Source organism: Ictalurus punctatus, chromosome 17 (genome assembly GCF_001660625.3).
Source record: "Ictalurus punctatus breed USDA103 chromosome 17, Coco_2.0, whole genome shotgun sequence".
NCBI classification, from domain to species: Eukaryota; Metazoa; Chordata; class Actinopteri; order Siluriformes; family Ictaluridae; genus Ictalurus; species Ictalurus punctatus.
This window is the reverse complement of record NC_030432.2, coordinates 11,271,058-11,289,395: the sequence shown is the minus strand read 5'-3', so window position 1 is coordinate 11,289,395 and position 18,338 is coordinate 11,271,058. Positions and strand designations below refer to the sequence as shown.

The 18,338-nt window shown below is 39.3% G+C and overlaps 1 protein-coding gene across 3 annotated transcripts; it reads right to left on the bottom strand.

The window, feature by feature from the left end:
• Nucleotides 1-3,159: 3,159 nt before the first annotated feature.
• Nucleotides 3,160-15,476, bottom strand: npat (nuclear protein, ataxia-telangiectasia locus). Of its 3 annotated transcripts, none has more exons than XM_017491608.3 (17): nt 15,130-15,476; nt 14,831-14,949; nt 14,614-14,674; nt 14,460-14,538; nt 14,023-14,063; nt 11,760-11,969; nt 11,576-11,651; nt 11,331-11,442; nt 11,093-11,184; nt 10,903-10,984; nt 10,287-10,383; nt 7,377-7,475; nt 5,739-7,100; nt 5,412-5,524; nt 5,216-5,306; nt 3,858-5,107; nt 3,160-3,706 (listed from the first exon to the last, which is right to left on the bottom strand). In XM_017491608.3, exons 1-17 carry the CDS (start codon nt 15,164-15,166, stop codon nt 3,626-3,628), a joined length of 4,002 nt encoding a protein of 1,333 aa, XP_017347097.1. In that variant the 5' UTR covers nt 15,167-15,476; the 3' UTR covers nt 3,160-3,625. The 3 variants fall into 3 exon arrangements, with proteins under 3 accessions (XP_017347097.1, XP_017347098.1, XP_047017331.1); XM_017491609.3 differs by having other exon boundaries at nt 11,576-11,648; XM_047161375.2 differs by lacking the exon at nt 15,130-15,476 and having other exon boundaries at nt 14,614-14,728; nt 14,831-14,950.
• Between the last annotated feature and the right edge of the window lie 2,862 nt (nt 15,477-18,338).

The window sequence follows — 18,338 nt, the reverse complement described above, 5'->3', positions numbered from 1 at the left end:
GATTCTGGTCCATGTTGATGTGACTGCATCACATAACCACTGCAAATCCCCCATATTACCATATCCCAAAGGTGCTCTACTGGGTTCAGATCGGGTGACTGGGGAGGCCACTGAAATACACATCTCAAGATTTTTGCATGGACCAGTTTCAGACAACTTGTGATTTGTGACATGGCACATTATCATGGTGGACGTAGCCATAATAAAATTGGTCAATTCTGGCTATAATCTGTCAAGAAAACATCCCCCAGACTGTTATACTACCACCACCCTGATCTCTTAATGCCAGATTTTGGCCATACACATGTCACAAGAGAAATCGAGATTCATTATGGCCAAAATGATAATCTTGATTATTTATCACGATTATTCATTGATTTTACGGACAACATATTTTTATTGCACTTTCACATTTAAATAAACAGACTGCTGCTTTCACCTCCATGTTGTGCTACATTCCTGCTAATGTACAAATCTTTGCATCAAATTACTCTGATCCTTAAAGTGCATCATCTCGTAGAAGAAAATATAAATTAAATTGTGCCCAAAATATAGGATAAGTAAAAGTAAAAATGCCATCAACCAAATGAAAACAATTCAGGCCTATGCAGAAAAAGCAATAACAGTGTTTACAGGAGGAGAGACACAAGGCAATTTCTTTTAGGAGCACTTGTGCACCTAACTACAAAAATTAGTAGGACAGTTGAAGTTGAGGGTTTATTTATTTAGTATTTATTTTCTGAGATGGTAACATTAATGTGCCACAATATAACACACAAGTAGCATGAGAAAACTTGAGCTGGTCAATTATGACAGAAATTAGGAACATAGTGTGAGCTATGACACATTAATTTACCTTCTGATAAACTAAATTTAATATTTTCAGTTCATTTTACACACTGTATGCAAAAAAAACAAACAAAAAAAAAAAAACACTGTTACCCTGTCCACCTTGTAAAGAAATACAATAAACCTCAATGTTCAGTCTTTGAAGTCTGTTCCTTTTAAATATATTTAAAGCTACACTATTCGACATTTCCCGCTGTCATGGTTCTGGGTTGGAGTCAGTTCTTGAACCGCTCTGTGTATATCGTATATATATATCTGAATAATCTCATATAGGATGTGATTGGTTGAGTTCATTTACCTGTCAGATGCAAAGCGCTTTAGTTTAATGGTGTTCATTAGGGATGCACCGATCAGGATTTTTTCGACCAAAACAGATCCAGATACCAATCTTTTTTAATTGAAGCTTTAATCAGGAGGTCATAAACAGTTAAATGTAAACTCTCTGCTCATGGTCACTGTTAACTGAGTTAAAATAATAGCGATAAGATATAAGATAAGATATAACTTTATTAATCCCCCATAGGGGAAATTTAGCAATGAGAAATACTGTTGGTTAATTGATAAACAAACAAGCATAAAATATTTATTTTTAACTATCTTAGACAATAAAGAGTTCTAATTAAAAGTAGATTAACACAAACATGATCCATATTAGGAAAAATCCTTCTAAGCAAACAGTGAACTAAGCTTTGTCAAATTGATATTAAATTTAACCCATAGTAATTAAACATTATTTCATGTCTCATTTTATTTATATTTTATAGTTATTATAATATCTATTTTTTTTATATTAAATGATTTATTTATAACTAAGCACATTTTGTCTTTACATTTTATTAGTTTTCTGTTTGTTTGTTTATCAGTTGTTCCTTTTAGATGGGTTCCCCCCAGTAGTGTTGCCATGTCTGCTGTTAATATTGTTTTGGGGATTTACATCAAAACATGGAAACTGGAGCTGACTTTTCTAGTGATATCTGGCAATTCTGAGTTTAAATGAAGTGAATACGCTATGTATTTGAGTTACTGAAGAGCGTGAAGGAGAGCAGTAGTGTACTCCTTCTGAACAGTTGCTAATCTTGATTATGATTGGTGAGGAATTATTTAATAAAGAAGTTTGAATTAAACCCACCTTGTAGCGTTGGCATTATTATTAATTTACTCCGCCCGACGCCGCTGTGTCTACACAAGCAGGTGAAAGTTCAGGTCATTTTGCGGGATCAATAAAAGATGGCGGTTGTGAGCTTGGGAAGTTGAGAGAAGCAGATGATGTTCAGTGTTACTATTGTCATCATGATGGCTTCTCTGCAGTATTTCCACACTTGTTCGGTTGACTGAGGAGATGAAAAACGGTGTGAAAGTAACTGTTGCGCGGTGTAGATGCATTTTGGACTTCCTGTAGTTTTTATCCCGATTGTATTATACAACTCCGAACAGGTCACCCGCACCGGTGTGAATAAATATTTATTCACAGTCACAGATGCGAGTGTCACACTGTAGAGCCCTGAGTTTATCTGCAAAGTTTTTTTCTGTTCGTCGTGATGATGTTAAATGTCCCCGACAACCTCTGTAGTGCCATTTAACGTCATGTTAATGTCATGCTTTTCCCTCGCAGTGAAACTGGCAGCTCGAGCGCTAAAATTGTAACTCCATTTCCGTGTTTTGGATTAGAAAATGACGTCACCCCTGCGCCGCGCTATGTGATTGGCTGTAAGTGTAGAAAGCGCTTGATTTGATCTGCAGCGGAGTTTTCTATTAGCGGTGGACGGACTTTAAACGTTAATATCGCAGTCGATCATGTTCATTTAATCGTGGGCAGTCAAAATCGTAATCGCGATCGATATCCGATTAATTGTGCAGCCCTACAGACCAGTTCTCCAAACTCCAATGTCCAGAGCCTGTACCCACTCTAACCATCTGCCTCCACTTTCTGTTCTTGGCTGAATGGAGTGTAACCCATCCACATTAAGATTTGACATTTGCATACAGAGATGCTTTTCTGCTCACCCCAGTTGTACAGAGACTTCATTTCATCTTGAAGCAGCTTGGCCATTCTCCTTTGAATCTCCTTTTTCTCATCTACAAGGTGCTTCTACCCACAGAATGTATGCTCAACGGACAGTTTTTTGTTCTTCCACATCATTCTGTGTAAACTCTAGAGACTGTTGTGTCAAAATCCCAGTAGAGCAACAGTTTGTTTAAAAACTCAAACCAGTCCTTCTGGCAACAATACTACTGCCGTAATCGGAGATAACGAGGTCACATTTTTCCACATTCTGCTGTTTGTTAAGAACATTAACTGAAGCTCAGAACCTATCGGCATGTTTTATGCATGGTGCTGCTGCCAGATGATTTAAAAAAATGAGATTTCCCTTATTTAGAAGTTCTATTTAGTTTAGAAATCTTCAAGAGAACTTTAAAAAAAAAAAAAAAAAGAGGTTTGTAGAATTTACATTTAACAAAAGTATCATGTGCATTTGAACTACTGTACAATGTTTCAGAACTGCCAGTATAATGTAGTACTGAATATAAATAATACATCTTAAATGTACTATAGTAATGTAGACTTCAAAATTATGGACAGCAGTGTGTGTGTGTGGCTATACAACAACTAATCTTTTTTATAATAATTTTCCCTGCAACAGTAAGTATTACACACATACAACTATACATATCAATATGAAGCATGAGAAAGAGGAGTATTTCGTTGTTGTGTTCTCGCTTGGTGTTCTCTTTCGCTGCCTCATCAGCATTTATTCTGGAATTTTTGCCCGTTTCCTCATTCATCATAATGCAGGGATGAGAGGAACTTGTCGACATCTAGGTCATGTGGGAAGGAATCGAGAAGCTTCTTCTGCTTCTACAAGATAAAAGGAAATGACAGACATTTTCTGAACAATGTTCCTTCATAACAGATTATTCTGATATCATACACAAAAGGACAGGAAGTGTCTTTTCATCGCTGCACCACGGGTCACGTTCTTCTGCAATGAACAATTAACTCCACTTACCTTAGCTTTCTTCTTACTGCCTGATGAACTTGTGAGGTGCGGTTCTTTCTTCCCTTTAGGGCTCGGTTCAATGTGCTTGCGCTTCTTTCCTTTGGAAGCGCTCGATTTGGCCACCCCAGCCTCCTCCTGGCGCAAGCTGTCTTTTAAAGGTGCTCCTGTCCTGGCTGCACGAGACAGGATCATAAGTGTATGGGCAGCCATGTTGATGCTGTTCTCGCTCCCTGCCTCGCTGGCTGGGCTGCAGGTAGGAAGGTCAGGTGTAGCAGGAGGAGCCAGGTGTTTAGGTGTGGCCTCTACTTCACGCCCATGCCTTTGCCTTGGGGGTGTTCTCAAACCATCCACCACGTCCTCCTGGAGACGACCTGGTACAGGTGTTTTTGGAAGCGGTAGGTCTGAGGAGCCTCTCTTCCTGGGTGGCGTGGAGATGGGACTCTGGCTCTGGATGTCCTGTAGCATCTCCACTGCTTGCTTGGTAAGTGGGCTTGTTTTGCATGTTGGTTTCCCCGAACCGCCCTGAGACACAGGTGTAGGAGATCTCACTGTAGACAATATTGGGGCACCTGCTAGACGCGGCTCTTGCAGACCACCTTCTACTTCGTTCTCCTTGTTTGCAGTGACATTGGGCGAGTCCTGTGTGACGTTGCTCTTAGAGAGCACCTCGGGTGTTTTCACAGGTCTCTGTTCATGTGTTTCCTCTTTGTCTTTTGTGGTGCTGGTAGACTTGGGCCTGAGGCTCTGAGAGGAAGACTTCAAACTGTGCCCAGGGTTAGATAGTACTGCTGAATCACCTCCCGTATTTGATGTGGGCTGTATTCTCTTTTTGGAATCCAATCCAACAGACGGATTTTGCTGTACAGCACTGTTTAAGAGTGTGATGGAATTAACAGTTAGCTCAGTCCCTGTTTCTGTCCGTGTGTTTGTTGTAGCCTCTTTTTGCTGCTGAAGTGTAGAAGTCTTTTCAGATTCCTTTGTTCCTGTACTCTGACTAGGCTCTGATAATCTTATGGTCTCGACCCTTCTCTTGGCATCAGTCTTGCCTAAAATGCAAGGGTGGGTTTGCTTTGTCCTTATGGACTCCTTCACAGCAGGAGAAGCAGCAGCCACATTTGTACTTGTCTGGCTGGTTTTCTCATCAAAGCAAAGTATTCTTCGGGTACTAGGGCTTGCTCCAGTAGAGCTGTTGAGCTGCTGTGAGCCCTGAGAGCTGTCTGAGATTTGGTTGGACCCACTAACAGGTATTACAGTTTTGCCTGGAAAATAGAAATACCTTCTTTAGATTACAAAAATAATGAGAGAAAGAGGTACATAAAGAATTACTATCAGTCTTCTGTTAAGCTTCTTCCTTACTGAAACCTTACCCAATTCCACATTGTCCTTAGGCACTGATTTAGGTTTTGGCACAACCTTTGCTGATTGCTTCATCAAATTCGGACCAGGCAAAGCCAACATCTGGAAAGCAAATTCAATTATACTTTAATTAAACCACCATTTTCCAAAACATTAAACTCAAAGTTCAATTTCCACCAAAAACTGAGGTCTATCAGCATAACATACCTGACTGGGTACCACACTGAATTGTCCTGTACTGTTCTGTCCTAAGACAGACAGTGGAACTGCCATATTCTGTATCATGGGCTGAACTGGTGAGGAAATTATGATGGCTGATGCTAGAAGTATAAGAATGATTTCAATGAACAATAAAGAAAAAAAAGAAAAAAAAGAATATTGATCAAAACACCAAAATCCTGGCAATGCTGAATGTGAAGATCTAATTAAAGACAGCTACGCTTTACAAATTCAAAATGAACTCAATCCGATTACACAAAGTAGCACTTTAGTTTATCACTATCCAACGCAGCAGTCTATAGGTCTCTGACTTACCAGGTGAGAAGGGTCGAGCTACATTTGGTGCAATGGAAACCACAGCCCGAGATCGAGGTGGTGTTGCCACAACATGTGCCGTAGAACATACTGCTCCTTCTCCTGCACCACCAGGAAGTAGCATCATACTCGAATGCTGGTCAACTCCTGAACTTGCATCCGTCACAACAAAATAGCTGCTCGGTCCTCCGAATGTTGGGTTAGTGGGTAACAGCTGGATGAAACCAGTCTCTGGTGCCATGGGCCGTGCCTGTGCAGGTTGCAAATTGTTCTGCACACTTATGCCTGGGTCTCCAGCAGAATCGGTTCCCTGCAAGCTGTTCACTGCCTGTGCGGTCTCCTCTGGGGTGATGGAGGAGCCAGGGGTAGAGGGCAGTACCTTAGTCAGAGATTTGGCTGGGGGGGACAGGAAGATTGTGGGAATACTGTCACCACTGATGCTGGAGACAGCTTGGTTTAGAGCAGAGTCACTGCCCTGCTGCTCCTGCTCATCACTGATAATGATCTTAAGAGCTACTATCTTATTAGGGTCAGACTCAATGGTTTGCGACTGTGAAGGATTGATAACTGTGGAGGAGGAGGTGGCAATAGACCCAGATACAACCGAAACTAATGGCTCAAAGGAAATAGGTCCTGGACTACTGGTCTTGCTCATATTGGAGCTTGACTCCTCCTGCTGCATTACTGTGTTGAGTAAAGGAACCTTATGTGTTCCTGGCTGCGGACTTGATGCTTGCTTAGATGTGGAAGTATCATTTGCTCTGTGGATCAAAAGCTCACTCTGTCCTGAAGCTTCAGGAGCTCTTGCAAGTAGCTGTGTTCTTCCTGCATTCTCAGCTCCAAATTTATTCCCTAATGTGTCTGCTCCCGCTTTGGGAGTGTTTTCTGCTTGCTTCATGGAAACTGGAGCTTGTTTACTGCTTGTTGAAATTTGAGAGAACTCCTGAAACTGTCGTTGTGGCGTCCCTTCAGTACTGCAGTTCAAAGACATTTCAGACGTTGGAGCATCCACCTCCATGCTTGCTCCCTCTTCAGATAGAGAGGAGCTTGATACATTTGGCTCAGATGATGATTTAGACTGTTGTTCAACTTTGTTGTTCAGCTGCCCTTTCAAGTTAGAGCTCGTGCCTCTGGCCTGCTTTTTGCTGACCAGGACTATTCTGCCTTTTTTGTTTTGAGCAGTTCTTTTTGGAGTTGCTGTTTTTTTAGTAACTGCACATGACTGAGAGGGTTCTGGAACTGGCTTTCCTGTGCTGAGAGGAATGGCTGTCTTCCTTTTACTTTTTGCCTCTTTTACATTCCTACTCCTTAGTATTCTTGTAGTGGTTTCTCCACCTGATGTGGAATCTTCCTGTCCGGTCCCTTTGTGTGTGTGTGTGTGTGTGTGTGTGTGTGTGTGTGTGTGTGTGTGTGTGTGTGTGAGACAGAGAGAGAGAGAGAGAGAGAGAGAGAGAGAGAGAGAGAGAGAGAGAGAGAAGGTATTATCTTTTGTCTAGTGCTAACTGATTTTGTGGTCTATATAACAGAGTTTCAGTTGTATGAGTACCACATGAAATACTACATAGTATTCCACAGAAATATTAATTGACAATGTAAAAGCATGGTCAGTCATACTTCTGAAGCTTACATAATGTTTACCTGTATCTGTAACACCGTCCATATGAACAGGCTCATCACTCTCCTGAGCACTGTTACTTCTATCAGCATTCTCACTACCTTCAGCCGTTTTATTTTTTCCTGAAAAGAATTAAATGGTTGATACATTAACGAGCAGTGTGTACAAGACAGGGATGCACAATACATTGATTATTACATTTCAACTGCAATATGTACCCGAGTACTCAAAACAAAAGGTTTTTGTAACCATCCAGACAAACGCAGTGGGTTCATTCCAAAATGACGCATTATAAATATAACGTAAATGTATGTATATAAAAATGTGTTATTATATTTCTATACATATGCTGGCTGCATATTCAAACAAACGGTGAAGAAATTGTTGGCTTTTTTGACGTATTTGCACAAGCAAAATTGATCATTTGATATACTTAAACAACACTACAAGGAAAATTAGCTTTTTCAATCATTTATTCAACAGAAATATCAACAGATGTGCTATTCTTCTGTGGAAAAAGGAAGTACACCCTTGGCCTCAGATGTTAGTATTGTCCCCTTTAGCAGAAATAACTTCTTGTAGGTGTTGTTGCATAACTGTCCACCAGTCTCTGACATCGGCCTGCTGGTATTTACGATCACTCTTCCATGCAATATTCTCAAACATCTTGCAGCTGAAACGATTTTCTTGCATGTACTGCCCATTTCGCATCCCCCACAACATTTCAGTGGAATTCAAATCCAGGCTTTGACTGGGCCATTCCAAACCCTTCATTTCTTCTTTTTGAGCCATTCCTTGGTGGATTTGCTAGTGTGCTTAGGATCATTGTCCTGTTGAAATGTCCACTTTCAGTTCACCTCACCTTTTGGACAGATGGCCTCACATTATCTTCAAGCACTCTTTGATATGATGCAGAATTCATAGTTAAATCAATGAATGTAAGCTGTCCAGTCCTTAAGCAACCCCAAACCGTAACATTTCCACCACTGTGCTTCACAGTAGGTATGAGGTGTTTCTCCTGAAAAGTTGTCTTTGGTCTGCGCCAAACATCTGTGCTGTTACTGTGGCCAAACAACTCTATCTTTGATTCATCTGTCCAGAGCGCATTATATATGATCATGGTATATGATCATTGGCAAACTGTAGTCTTGCAAAGTCTTCTTCCTGGCACACCTCCCATACAGATCAAATTTGTGCAATCTCTTTCTGATTATAGAAGCCTGCACTTTGACACCAACAGTTGCAAGACTTACTAGCAGATCCTGTGATGAAATTTTCAGGTTCTTGGAGACTTCTTTTTGAATCAGAAGGTCCGCAATTGGGCAGAATTTGCTGGGATGACAAGTCCTGGACTAACTGGCACTTGTTTGAGATCTGTGCCACTTGTAGATGATTTTCCTTACAGTGGAATGATGCATTTCAAATTATTTGGAGATTTTTTTCAATCCCTTGCCAGACTCCTAGGCATCCACAACCTTTTTTGTGAAGGTCTTACAAAACTCTTTAGATCTTGACATGATGACACCATACACACAATAACAAAGCGAACACCAGGCACTAGATATGAGAGGGGTATAAATAAGAGGTTCCACCTGCACTCCCTAAGCAGGTTCTAGTCACTGGTACCCAATCTTCAACACCTGATTCTAATTTTATGGATTTGAAGGTGTGATAGATCAGTCACATGGAAAAAGTAAGTACACCCCTACATTTGTTTTTTGTTCATTTAAAATGTGAAAAGACTACAAAATGTCAGCTGACAGAGTATATAACATTTATTAACAGGCACTGTTTCAAAGAGGACCAAATGTTTGCTTGTCCAAAATTGTCAAGAAAACCAACAATTTCCATGGTGTGTGTGTATACATACATACATACATACATACATACATATACACACACACACACACACAATGCCCTCTACTAATATTGGCACCCTTGGTACAAATGAGCAAAGAAGGCTGTGAAAAATTGTCTTTATTGTTTAACCTTTGGATCTCTTGTTAAAAAAATTCACAAAAATACTCTGCTCTCATGTATATCAAACAATTGCAAACCACAGGTTTATTAAAAAAATATTTGCTTTTACCAAGGGTGCCAATATTAGGGGAGCGCTGTAAATGTGTGTGTTTGTGTATGCATATAATAATCATGTCATGCTCATACAGGTTAAGAGCTTTAGTTTAGTTCACATCAAGTATCAGAATGGGGAAAAAGTGTGATCTCTGCAACTTTATCTGTCGTGTGGATGTTGGTACCACATGGTCATATCATGGCAGACTCACCAAATCTGGGCAGTTGAAGATTTAAACAAACAAATAAATAAATCACCTGGTCTTTTTCGTGTGTTCAGCTGTTCAGTTTCAGTTGTGCCCATGATAGTCTCAGATTCAAGGAGTGGAACCTGATGTGGTCTTCTTCTATTGTAGTTCATGCACCCCAATGCAAGTGTTGTGCATTCTGAGATGCTTTTTTGCTCATCACGGTTGTAAAGAGTGCTTCTTTGAGTTACTGTAAACTTCCTGTTAGCTCAGGCCAGTCTGGTGATTTTCCTCTGATCTCTCTCATCAACAAGGTGTTTCAGCCCACAGAACTGTCGCTCATTCAGTGTTTGTTTTGCACCATTCTGTATAAACTCTAGAGGAAATCCCAGGAGATCAGCAATTTCTGAAAATACTCAACCCAGCCCATCTATCACCAACAACCGTGCAACGGTTAAATTCACAGAGATCACACGTTTTCTTCATTCTGATGTTTGTTGTGACCAACTGAAGCTCTTGACCTGTATCTGCATGATTTATTTTATTTTTATTTTTTTTGCATTGCACTGCTGCCACATGATTGGCTGGTTAGATAAATGCATGAATTTGCAGGAGTACCTAATAAAGAGGTATATATGGAATGTCTGCTTAAATCAGCACGATAAATCTTACCATAATCAAAAAGGTCAAAGAGAGCCTGAAAGGCAGGATCTGACTCTGTCTGCTCAAGGATATCCTGGATGGCATCATCAGTCATATGAATTTCTCCCTAAACATAACCCAACAAAAACATTAGCCCCAAATTCTACTTCTACAGTGTTTTCATGAACAAATGAGAGGTTTATTTCTCACTGTTTCAAGACAAAAACAAACTACATTCACATGATATGAATACAAAAACCACACACAAGTGAGTAAATTGCGCTCTCTTATCAAATCCCAATTTGCACTACATTCCCTTCAAAGCCTCTAGTACAGCTCACCTCACCATCCCTCAAGATACAAGAGAAACATGCATCTCGTCACTTCTCTGTGCTGCGATGGAACGAACTTCCCGTGGCTGTCTTCAAATGGAAACTGAAGTCCTACTTCTTCACCAAGTAATTAAATAAGCACTAATTTAAAATTCCTTTTCCTAGCTGTATTATTAGATCCTGATCTATTTATACTAGCATGATGTTATTGCTGGAGACCGTGAAGCACTTCTGTAAGTCAGTCTGGATAAGGGCATCTGCTAAATGCTGTAAAAGTCAGTTTAAATAAGTAAAGGACTGATTTAGTCTTTCACCTGTAAGCCCAGTATTTCATCTATGGACTGTTCTTGCTCCACTGTACTGCACGCTGCCTTAGATGTCTGCGGGCTGTTATCGCTGTCAATATACATTAACATCAGTGACGTGATGTGACAGTAAAATAGCCAGAAAAAGAACATATCAACTATAACCGTGACAATGTTTCATGTCTGTAAAGTTCATTACCTGGCCAGGATTTTGTTGATATTTTCTGCAAGTTTTTCTTGTAAAGATCGGTCATTCAGAATCTTTTCTCGGGCATTCTCAATCACCATTTGCTGCAAAGAAAACAAGTATACCACTAAAAATAAAAAGTCTCAGACTGTGATCTGTACTGTTTTGTCTGCAATACTTCCTAATATTAGAAAGTAAACCGTTAAAGGAATAACGTGCGCAGGGAGGAAATAGTTTTGTCTGGGCTTACAGATAAATTCTCCGTCACAGCCTCCTGGCTCTGCGATTCCACAGTGAGCATGCTGGTCACTGTAACGCCTCTGCTAATCCCAAACTGACCTCCTCTTCGCCTTGGAGAGTCGCTGAAATAACACAGAAGAGTCCTTCATGTCAAGACAGATGCTTTATTTCCTAGCTGACCGAGATAATCGATAGTGGCTTCGATATTTTTAATGGATAAATGAGAGTAAATGACATCCACAGCTATTGTCTTACCATTTCCTGCGAGCTGGAGATAATGGTCCTGGGGTAAATCTATGGTCAGGCACTATTATTTGCAAAGGTGCTTCTGCTGTACAGAAAGAATGAAATATACACACCAGCATTACAGAACCATAACCCTTTCTTTTTCTCTCTTTATTATTATTATTAATTAACTGGTCTAATATTTAGGTCTCACCTGGCTGAGAAAAGGTGATTGTTGAAGGTCTGGTCTGCTGGGAGGTGTAGCACACAGGCGTGGAGTGTCCCAGGATGCCCTGGGGAGCTGGGACAGGTCTGGGGACACAGTTCCCTGGAGTGGACACTGATAGGCACCCGGTGGCAGGAGACTGAGGTGAGGACAGGGCTCTCTGGTGCCGCATATTCTGAATGCTGTTCTGGGTGCGGACTGTTCACAACACAAGAACCATTGAACTAAAAATGTAAATTATTGCCATAAAAATAGCAGTGTAACATTACCGCTTAGCAACAGAACATGTTTCCTGTCCTCGTTGCTATTCACAGCTGCACATTTGAGTGAAACTCCACCTTCAGTTAAAAGAAAAATCCAACCTGCACAACGTGTATATTACACCACAACGTGGTGTTGAAGGTGTTCAGTGGTGTCGACATGTTGGTCTATTTCCCACATTACCCACAATGCTGTTCAACTTCCAGCTTATAATGGAGGCAGTGGGATTTAGCCTCTACCTAAAGAGAGGCTAACATGAGTCTGTCCAGCTCTCTCACCACCTCATCTGTACTATCTGCTTACACAGATAAGGTTCCAATCCTTTAACCTTCATGTTAATACTGCCATCAACACCACTGTGCTTGTCATCTCAGAGATCGCGAACTACCTTTACCAAGTCTAACTTTAGTCCAGAGTCGGCAGTCTTCACTTTGAACACATACTTTTGAAAAAAAGGTGGTCATGCTTTTTGGTTTTTAGGGCCAAAGGCGAAACATGACCTGTTATCTCTCATGTTTGAGATCAACGTCTCCTTGTGCCATGAGAGCAGCAGGCAACCCTAACTACTTACAGATATAACAAAAATGCAGCACCAACCACCAAATCAGCAGAATTACTAAGCACATTACAAATATTTCAATATAAACATAATTGAATGTGTTTCACGTTGGACATTTAGTTCAAAGATTCAACAAACATTTGTGTTTCATATTTGTAAAAAATAGGTTTATTTATAGATGCATGTGCTTATTTGGGGTTCAATGCAAGAGAGAATTTTAAAATGTGAGACTTGTTTTTAGTCTGCCTCAACAAAGTAGCCTATATAAGATGTGTATGTTTGCTATGTTAATAATGCTAGACAGTGTGTCCACTGGGGACACAATATTATGTTGATTGATCAGACGTCTTTAAAAACTAAATAAATAAATAGCCATGCATGATAACAGTATCAAAACATACTTCATACTGAGTGAGAAATTTATCTGGTTTGTATTTACAAACAAATAATATTCTGGGGATAATCGTCAGTATTAGGTGACTTGTACTTGTAGTGCAGTGGTTCTCAAATGGGGGTCCATGAAGCATTGCCACAGGGTCCGCAAATTTATTTACTTTTATTTGCTACAGTGGCGTAAATCATAACCCACATTATCAAAGTTATTATATTTAGGGGTTCAAGCACCAACTCATACCTAAGGTGTTCAGGATTAGAAAGCTCTATGGCTCCAGAAAATGTGTTAAAAATGTTAAATAATGTTCATGAAATACACCTATAGTGAGGGGGTTCATGAAATACACCCATAGTGAGGGGGTTCATGAAATACACCCATACTGAGGGGGTTCATGAAATACACCCATACTGAGGGGGTTCATGAAATACACCCATACTGAGGGGGTTCATGAAATACACCCATACTGAGGGGGTTCATGAAATACACCCATACTGAGGGGGTTCATGAAATACACCCATACTGAGGGGGTTCATGAAATACACCCATACTGAGGGGGTTCATGAAATACACCCATACTGAGGGGGTTCATGAAATACACCCATACTGAGGGGGTTCATGAAATACACCCATACTGAGGGGGTTCATGAAATACACCCATACTGAGGGGGTTCATGAAATACACCCATACTGAGGGGGTTCATGAAATACACCCATACTGAGGGGGTTCATGAAATACACCCATACTGAGGGGGTTCATGAAATACACCCATACTGAGGGGGTTCATGAAATACACCCATACTGAGGGGGTTCATGAAATACACCCATACTGAGGGGGTTCATGAAATACATCCATACTGAGGGGGTTCATGAAATACATCCATACTGAGGGGGTTCATGGAATTTATTTTGCAGTTAAAGGGGTACTGGACTACAAAAACCATTTGAAAACCCCTGCTCTGGTGTACTGTTTTTCACATACAGAAAACAAACCATCTGGCTATAATCAGTTCATTGCGTAGACAGAGGTTCAACTTACGCCGCTGGATTTGTTGAACAGTAGGAGAGTTCTGCATAGATCTGTGAACATAAAGCATAAATGAAACAAGGAAGACTGTTCTGCTGAAGAACTTACCCCAAATTCCAGTTCACAGACGATTTCTCTATGGAAGAGTTTTTTTTGTGATTGTTGCGACCAAAAAGCAGTTTTTCGTTCTCTTTTTTTTTTGCAGAAAACTACTTGAATTGGCATTTGCTGGTTTTTGGAAAACGAGATGTGAATCACAGAGGGCTTTGGCTGAACACACGTCCTAATGACGTCACATCATGCATATTAGCCCAAATCTGCCGAGAATTTGAAAAAAAATTGCAAGCTCCTCCGAATCTTTCAGAGGTTGCTCGATTTTGGGTTCATTTCCGCGATTGCGGACTGAAATGCGCCTGTTAATAATAAACACACAAAAGCCATCAACTCACTTGATTTGGTTGAGAGTGAAGTCCAGCTTTTTCCACAACGAGGTCATTACAACTGGTATTTGATTCTCTTGACATGTTTCTGTAAAAGAAATGCACGTCAGCTAAGGACACAACAAGCGATAAAATCCACGAGACGTCATCTTATGTCTGCTACCTTTCGCTTTTACAGCAACGTATTCGTTGAGAATTGTGTTCAGGTTTTTTCCAAAAAGAGACTGAAAGAACAAGAACGATCATATTAGACGCTCATCCCTTTGATCGTTCTATAGCTGCAAAATATAGGATTATTACTATGAACAAATGAATCAAATGATTTTTCTTTCCATTAAAGCATCAACATATGATAGTTAAGATATAATAAAATGCCTTACAAACACACAGGCAGGAATAACTCCATCGTCAGAGCTGTGTTCAGCATACTCCCTCAGGTTAGGACTCTCCAGGATAAATGCTCGACTTGTAGCACTCAGTCCTTCCTGCTGCAGGTATCCTACACAAAACAACATCTGTGTTCTCACAAGCAAAAGAGCTGAAAATAAACACTCTCTGGCTGTCCAGCAAGGCGGGGAGGAGGGTTGAAAGGTTTCTATCATTTGAGCAGCTCCTGTGTTTGTTTGCTAGTCCTCCTGCTGTAACGTTAACAATGTAGTGTAGACGTATCTGAACTTACCCAGCACAAGTCTCGCTACATCCGACGGCAGCAGCATGTTCAGGCGTTATTTTATCCTCAGAGTGGACTTAAACTTGATATGTATGTTTTGTAAATGCCATTTTACATACAAAACAACATTACACTGATAAGATTACCGCTGTCGGTTTGGGTCAAATATTCCATGAAGCGAAAAGGCGCGGAGAAGCTTGTGTTACCCGGATGTGCTTCTTGACATGACAGAGAGCTGGGAATTGTAGTTTTCCGGTGTTGCCCAAGAGTGTCTGGAAATTTCAGTTAATCACTGGATTAAAGTTGGTTTGATGTTGGACGTTCGATATTCGCGGATATGAGGAAATTAAGGGACCACCTCTAAAGTTACATACGATATTGTTAAACACGTTTCTAACTTCAATAGCATTTGAAGGGAATGATTTACAGTCATATAACCAACTGTAAAGTGTTCGACTAGGTGTCAGGTCTGACGCACACCTTTTAGATTTTTGATATTTATTAAAATAAACTATTAAATCACATTTAAATTAGACATGAATTTCACTACCGAATAGGCCCATACACAAAATATACCATAATTTAAAGCTCAATAACATTTGAAGGGAATGACTACAGTCACACAAGCAACTGTAATGTTCATCTAGGTGTCAGGTATCAAACACTTAACAGTTGGTTGTGTGACTGTAAGTCATTTCCTTCAAATGCTATTGAGCTTTAAATAATGGTATATTTTGTGTATGAGCCCATGCAGTAATAAAATACATGGCAATATTTATATATGATTTAATAGCTTATTTTAATAAATATCAAAAATCTAAAAGGTGTGCATTATAGCTGACATCTAGACACCTAGATGAACACTTTACACTTGGTTATATGACTGTACATCATTCCCTTCAAATGCTATTGAAGTTAGAATTGTGTTTAACAATGTCGTATGTAACTTTAGAGACGGTCCCTTAATTTCCGCATATCCGCGAATATCGAACGTCCAACATCAAACCAACTTTATTCTAGTCTTTTAATCAGTTTGTTTTATTAGGTTTTCGCCCGGAGTGAACTTTTTTTGTGCTAAGCATTAGTAACCGCTCTTGTCTGTTTTCAAAATTATATCTTAACAAAAATTCTTGCATCTGTGTCTGAATCCATTTGACATTTCATGTTCAAACATCCATTATGTTATGTTATGAAAAATGCACGTTTCAGTGCCCGCACAAAATTCATTCACACAGCCCTGTTGCCTGAACACTTTCACCCCTATGAAATGTTTGAAATATTCCATATGTCACATGTTCAACAGGACATTGCATCATATTAATTTTCTGAGGATCATGGGAAGATGAAAATGAGGTTTTCTCGTTAAATTTTCAACGATATTGCGATATTAACTGATGAGGTCACTTCGCCTTATTTGGGTAACCACATTACTCCAATTATAGCTTGAAAGTAAATCATTTGTAAATAACATTTTTTTTTAATAAAATCATTAGAATGCCATTCATGTCCCCATGCCATTAACATGGATGCTAGTTGATCACAGTGTCTTTACTAATTCTACCCTTTTTACTTTCAACCGTGTTAATCACTTATGAGTGAAATGCAGCCATTTATGTTTTTAACAAAAAATAAAAATAAAAAGAGGAAGATTGTTGCCTAAGATGGTTAAACACATTTTTGAATGGTTAAATGCATGGAGTTTTTTTTTTGTTTGTTTGTTTGTTTGTTTGTTTTTTAGATTCAGTGTTGGAGAGTTTTCAGTAAAGTAACATTTTTAAGAGTTAGAAGGGTTAAGCTGAATGGCCCCCGCAATCATGGATTCTCTCTTCTACTTTTGGCTTTAAAAAGGGTTTCACAGTCATACCATACTAAATCTATTTATGAAATGGAAATAATTGTGGATACTTCCAGTATAGAAATGCTGGTATAAGATATTTTATGTTGGCCCTTTTTGTCAGGCTCTGAGACAAAATTATATAAACAAGTTCACAGGACAGCTCCATCACAGGACTGACATTAGAAACATTAGAAACAATCACAGAGAAGAGGCTGGTTGCAAAACTGGAGATCGCATGAAGAGTCCTGCCCATCCTCTCCATGTTGCTCTTTCCAGGAGCACATGTGGCTCTTGGCTTATACCACCACAGCATTCAGGACAGTGCATGCATGGATTGTTGTGAATGTCAATGCTGCTGCTATTGTAGTTTTGCACCTATTTCTGTCTATTTTTGTTATTCTGATGCTGTCCTTCTGTACCATGGATTTTTGCACCTTATTACATGACATGGTATTTTTATACATAACTACTGATGTCTCTTTGCACTGTGTTAACTGTTATTACATGCTGAAGGTAATACCTGAACGTTATGTCCTTTGCTGCTGTAGCACTCAAATATCTCGAGGATCAATCAAATACATCCATCCATCTATTTATCCATCCAGCTATCCAGCTATCTATCTACAGTTGTGCCCAAAAGTTTGCACACCCCATTCAAAATCTGCTAAATCTTAATACTGTTAACCAAATAAGAGGGATCATAAAAATCCCATAAGCTATTTCATGTAACATATGTTTACATATAGTCCACATGCAAGATAATAGCTGAATGTCTAAAATTACCCCATTCAAAAGTTTACACACCCTTGATTCTTAATACCGTTATCTGGATGATCCATGACTGTTTTTTTTTTATTTTGTGATAGTTGTTCATGAGTCCTTTGTTTGTCCTGGGTAGTTAAACTGTCTACTGTTCATTAGAAAAATCCTCCAGGTCCTGCACATTCTTTGCTTTTCTGGCATCTCCTGCATATTTGACCCCTTTCAAACAGTGGCTATATGATGTTCACATCAATCTTTTCACACTGAGGACAACTGAGGGATTCATACACAACTATTACATAAGGTGCAAACATTCACTGATATTCAAGAAGGTAATGCGATACATTAAAAGCCAGGGGGATGTAAACTTTTGAACAGGATGATCTGTGTAAATTGTTAGTATTTTGTCTTCTGGAAGACTATCTTATTTAGCGTCTGAAGGACTGAATAATATATATATATATATATATATATATATATATATATATATATATATATATATATATATATATATATATATATATATAAAGACCTTTATATATATATTAAATATATTTTAAAAAAAAAGACCTTTAAACAAAATAATAACAATTTACACTGATCATCCTGTATCAACAGC